The 4,782-nt window shown below is 65.4% G+C and overlaps 1 protein-coding gene across 1 annotated transcript; it reads right to left on the reverse strand.

The window, feature by feature from the left end:
* Window positions 1-480: 480 nt before the first annotated feature.
* UNCX (UNC homeobox) lies at window positions 481-4,777 on the reverse strand. The gene is made up of 3 exons (XM_023188440.1): window positions 4,504-4,777; window positions 4,117-4,292; window positions 481-1,960 (listed from the first exon to the last, which is right to left on the reverse strand). Exons 1-3 carry the CDS (start codon window positions 4,775-4,777, stop codon window positions 821-823), a joined length of 1,590 nt encoding a protein of 529 aa, XP_023044208.1. The 3' UTR covers window positions 481-820.
* Window positions 4,778-4,782: the final 5 nt, after the last annotated feature.

Here is a 4,782-nt window from a genome sequence, read left to right on the forward strand (position 1 = left end):
TTATTGTAGGAAGTTTATGTGATTCCATATCACTAGAAATCGGTAATGTATAATAACCCTTTGGGCAAGAAACCCAGTCCCCGCAGCAGCCACCGGAAAATAATTACTTTCATATCAAAACTCTGCAGGAGCCCAGCGGCCCGGCCCTCGCAGCCCCCGGCTCCGTCACCCCGCGCCGCACGCCCCGGCGTGTGCCAGTGCGCACGGGGGCGCGCGGGGGATGTGAGCGTGCGTGTGCGGCGCGGGGTAGGAGGGGGAGCGCTGGGGCGGGCGGGGACCGGGAGCCGCAGATGCATAAATTTGTTCAATCAGAAAACACAAACACACACGCACACAAAAGGACGCATTAAGCGCGGACCTCGGGGAAGTGCGGGAGCCCCCTCCCGGCCCCACCCGCGGAGAGAGGCGTGGAAAGGTGGGAAGGGCGGCCGGGCTGGGCGCTTGGCAAATTAAAAAAGATGGACCCGAAAGCTTGCGTTTGACCAGCTTTATTTATCAAAAATTGTACATATATAAATATTCTTAGACATTTTTGCATTTTACAAGGCTGAGGATTCTTGTTGTGGGTTTTTTGGGGGGTATGGGTTCTTTTTGCTCCCTAGGGAGGAGGAGGGTCTCACCCCCCAGTCCTGTGGTTGCTGCCTGGGTCCGAATTCATACAGCGCTTTTGTTTACTCTTAAAAAAATAATAAAAGGAAGAAAACAAAAGAAAAGAGGGGAAAGCAGTGTTTCTAGAGCCGATCACCTGATTCGTTGCGTGAGTCGGAGCCTGAGCGAGCAGCCGCGGGCCGGCTACGCGCGTCTCCCGGCCGCCGCGGCCTCAGTCCATGTCCAGCTCCTCGCCCTCCGGCGGGCTGGGTCCGGCCGCCGCGCCAGGCTCGGGAACCCCGCAGGTGGCCGGCTCCTCGGCGGGGCTGGGAGCCCGCGGGCCGGGCCCGGGCGACGGCACGGGCGGCGGGGGCGCGGGGCCGGCGGTCCCCGCGTCCGCGCAGTCCCCGCCGCCGCCCTCGGTCGCCGCTGCCGAGGCGAGGTCCCGGAAAGGCGCCGGGGCCGGGGCCCCCGGGGAGGCGACGGCGTCGGGGCTGCGGCGCGCGAAGGCCGAGTCCGGGGCGCCGCCGGGCCCCGAGAAGGCCCCGAAGCTGGCCTGGGCGGGCGGCGCCGGCGGCGCGGCGGGCGCGGGCGGCGCGTCCTTGGGCGCCGGCTCCAGTCCCGCGCCGCCCTTGAGCGCGGCCTGTGGCACCAGGAAGCCGAGCGGCTGCGTGATGGGGTAGAGGAGGAAGTGGCCCTTGCCGATCAGGGTCCGCGGCGCGCACGGCAGCCCCGGCGCGAAGTCCAGCCCCGCGGCGGCGGCGGCGGCGGCGTTGGAAGCGGCTTTCCGGCGCGGCGGCGAGTCGGACAGGAGGCTCTCCACGCTGAACGGGCTGGCCTTGGGCAGCCCCGCGGCGCCGCGCTCCGCCGCCGCCACAGCCGCCCCTGGCCCGCACGAGGCCGCGTCCTTGTCCGCAGGGCGACCTGGGCGCGGCTGTGGGCCGGCGCCGCTTCTTTGGCTCGGGTAGAAGGCGGGGTCGCAGGTGCCCGGCGCAGGCGGCTCGCCGGGAGGGGCGGGCGCGGTCCCCACGGCGCCGGAGGCGTGCGCTCCGGGGCCCTTGGTGGCAGGCGGCGGCGGCTCGGGCGGCTCCGGAGAGAGGCCGCCGCCGCCGCTGTCGCTGTCGGAGCTGGGCGCGCTGTGCAGGGACAGGCCGCCGGGCGAGTGCAGGTGGCGGCCCTGGCTCTTCAGCAGCTTCTTCTCGTGCTTGCGCTTCTTCTTCTCCATCTTCTCCAGCTCCTTGCGCGCGATCTCCTCCGGGTCCATGGGTTCGCCGCTGCACGTGGTCGGGTGCGAGTTGTGCGCCGGCCGCCCCGGGCCCTTCTTGGTGTTCTCCTTCTTCCTCCACTTGGCCCGGCGGTTTTGGAACCAGACCTAGAGCAGCCGGATAGGGGAGAGGAAGCCACAATCAGGCGGCGGGGTGGCCGCCGGGGCATTAGACCTCCCCGCTCCCCCCAGACCGGCCTGCACAACCTCCGCTCGGCCGGGGGCGGGATTCAGGCCGCGCGGCCAGGCGGGCCCGGAGCTGGGCTTTGCCACTGTAGCTGCAGGTTCCAGCGAGCGCCTTTTCCACCCGAAAGGCGTGTAGACAGGGCCTCCCTGCCAGCTTCCCGCTCTGGCTTCTCACCTCGGGGACCTGGGAGCCGCCCCTTCCTTGGGGGGCCGGTCTGGCCCCGGACGGAGGGCGTCGGGTTCCTGGTCCGGAGGCAGAGAGTAAGGACCCTGCTCGCCCTTCCTGGCCGCTCACGGCTCGTGTTCTAAGCAGCCCGCCCGGCCTGGCGCTGACCATCCTGCCGTTGGACCGCTGGTCCACAGCCGCCCTCCACGCCTGTCTTCGGCCCCTTGGAGACTGTGTCAAAGCCCAGATTTCGCGGGGGGCGTGGGGGGGGCGGGGAGGCGGATTCCCTTGAAGGGAAATCTGGGTGCTTCCTCGTCCGGAAGGGCCTGGGGAGCCGTACTTGGGTGGGCCTCTGCAGCCTCCCTCCCAGGACACAGATAGCACACAGCCTTCTTTCTGCAAGCCCTGGACCAGGGCACCAACGGAGCCTTCCCAAACCAGTCGTGCTTGGCCTGGGCCACCGGCCAAAGCCGGTGGGGAGGCAAGAGGCGACCACCAGGCCGGGAGGAGAGGCTGGGTCCATCCCATCTCTTCCACCCTGTCTACAGTCCTTGTCCCGGGGAGCCACACAGGACATCCGGGGACAGCAGCGCTACACCCTCACTCAACCGCCAGCCACCAAACACACACAGTCAAATCCGTCTGAGCCCGGCGGAATCTCGGGCAGTGCTGCCCTCCCCAAGAGAGCGCGTTAATACGGATTCTTTGTCGCGGACCAACAGAGACTTGCACAGTAGCAGGCCCAGCCTGGTCGCAGGGAGCCTTGTCCATGGGGAGGTCTCCAGCATGAAGCGGAATCCCCCCAAGCCTGTAACCGCCTTTTCCTTCTTTAAACTTTTTCTTTTTTTTTTTTTTTTTTTTTTTGGTGCGAATTCTGGACTGCCTTGCCAGTAAGAATTAGTCATTATCATATTAGGGGAGACATGAAGGGGTCTTGACTTCACTTAAGACACTTAGAACAAATTGGATAAAAGGATTTCCAAGCAGAAGAGGTCACGAGAGGAGGTCCAAGCGCAGGACAAACACACCTTTTTAGACAAAGCTATTGGTGATAAACAGGCGTTTTGCCAGCGTCTGCCTCAACGCCTAGCACCCACAGCCACACGTCGCGCCCCAGACCTGGACCCCACACCGCACCCACCCCAGAAAAAGAGGATTTCTTTGCTCCAGGGAAACATTTAATTATGCACAAACCATCTTGGAATGTTTAATCCACCAAGCTGACACTATATTTTTTAAAAGAATACCATCAGCCATCTCCAAATGACAGCAAATTTATGGGAACACAGTCATAAGAAAAATATGAGACCAGGGATATTATTAAAAATTCAGACACCTTGTTTCTCCCACTTTCTCAATGTGTTAACTGTTTAAGCTTCTGCCTCTCCTTCCTCAGCTGTCCCCTTCTGCAAAGCGATGAATAAATACATGTTTCCATCTGAATATTTTGCAGGCGCAAGGTAAACAAACTCGTTCACTCCAGGCTGGGTGACAGAGCCTCGCGCAGGAGGTTGAGGCGGTGTGTGGGAGGGGGGGACTGGGAGAGGGGGTCCCCTTCCCTCTCTCCTCCAGGTCGGAGCCTTGCCGCGGTGCCCGGAGACCTCACTTGGCCCGGCCGCCGCCAACCCACCACGCCGCTTCCCGGTTCGGACGCAGCCGCCGTTCCGGAGACTTAGGTGTTGCCGCCAGCCCTTCTCAAGCCACCCAGGCTTTTGGGGGGCGGTTAACCCACCCTGCTGTCCGTGAGGGGCCGAGCCCCAGAACCCCCACCCCTCCACTCTTCCCCAGCAGGCGAGGGCAAAGCGGGCCCGCGGCAAGGGGAAGATATCTCGCCACCTGGAACAAAGGCGTCCCGGCGCGCCCCGAGCCCGGGGTCCGGATGGCGAATCCGGGAGCGACGCCGGGTCTTTACCTGAACTCGGGACTCGACCAGGTCTAGGCGCAGCGCCAGCGCCTCCCGCATGAACACGTCGGGATAGTGGCTCTCGTTGAACGCCTTCTCCAGCTCCTCCAGCTGCCAGCCGGTGAAGTTGGTGCGGGTGCGCCGCCGCTTGCAACCCGGGCTCTCCTTGTCCGGGTCCCCCGAGTCTGCGGGCAGGCACAGGACGCCGCGCGGCTCAGCCACCGGCCCAGGCCCGACCCCCTCCCCTTCCTCCCGCTACCCGCTGGCCGCCCGGATCCGGGGGTGCGCAGAGACGGCTGCCTAGGGGCCGGCTCTCCTTCGCCAGCCCTGGGCCCCCCAGTGCCTCGGCCCGATCAGGGCCCCCGCCCCCAGCCGCGCTCCTCCCCGCCCGCCTACCTGACAGCTTGAAGGGCTGGCCGTCCCCGCCGACCCCGCAGGCGGCCGGCAGCAACGGCGTGGGGTTGACCACCGAGGCGGCAGCGGCGCACGAGCCCCCGAGCAGGCCGTCGATGGAGAAGGGCACCGAGGCGGCGGCGGCGGCCGACTGCAGCTGGTGCCCGGCCAGCTCGTACACGTGGTGGTGGCCCAACGGGTAGGGGAAGCCCACCACACCGCCCAGAGAGCCCCCGAACTGGGCATGCGGGTGCTCCAGGAGGCGGCCGTCCATCATCTCGA

The sequence above is a fragment of the Piliocolobus tephrosceles genome, chromosome 8 (genome assembly GCF_002776525.5).
Source record: "Piliocolobus tephrosceles isolate RC106 chromosome 8, ASM277652v3, whole genome shotgun sequence".
NCBI classification, from domain to species: domain Eukaryota; kingdom Metazoa; phylum Chordata; class Mammalia; order Primates; family Cercopithecidae; genus Piliocolobus; species Piliocolobus tephrosceles.

Coding starts and splice junctions, on each gene's coding strand:
- UNCX (XM_023188440.1), bottom strand. CDS start 4,777: ATGATGGACGGCCGCCTCCTGGAGCACCCGCATGCCCAGTTCGGGGGC. Junction 4,293..4,503: donor CCAGCCCTTCAAGCTGTCAG/GTAGGCGGGCGG, acceptor GCCTGCCCGCAG/ACTCGGGGGACCCGGACAAG. Junction 1,961..4,116: donor TGGTCGAGTCCCGAGTTCAG/GTAAAGACCCGG, acceptor CGGCTGCTCTAG/GTCTGGTTCCAAAACCGCCG.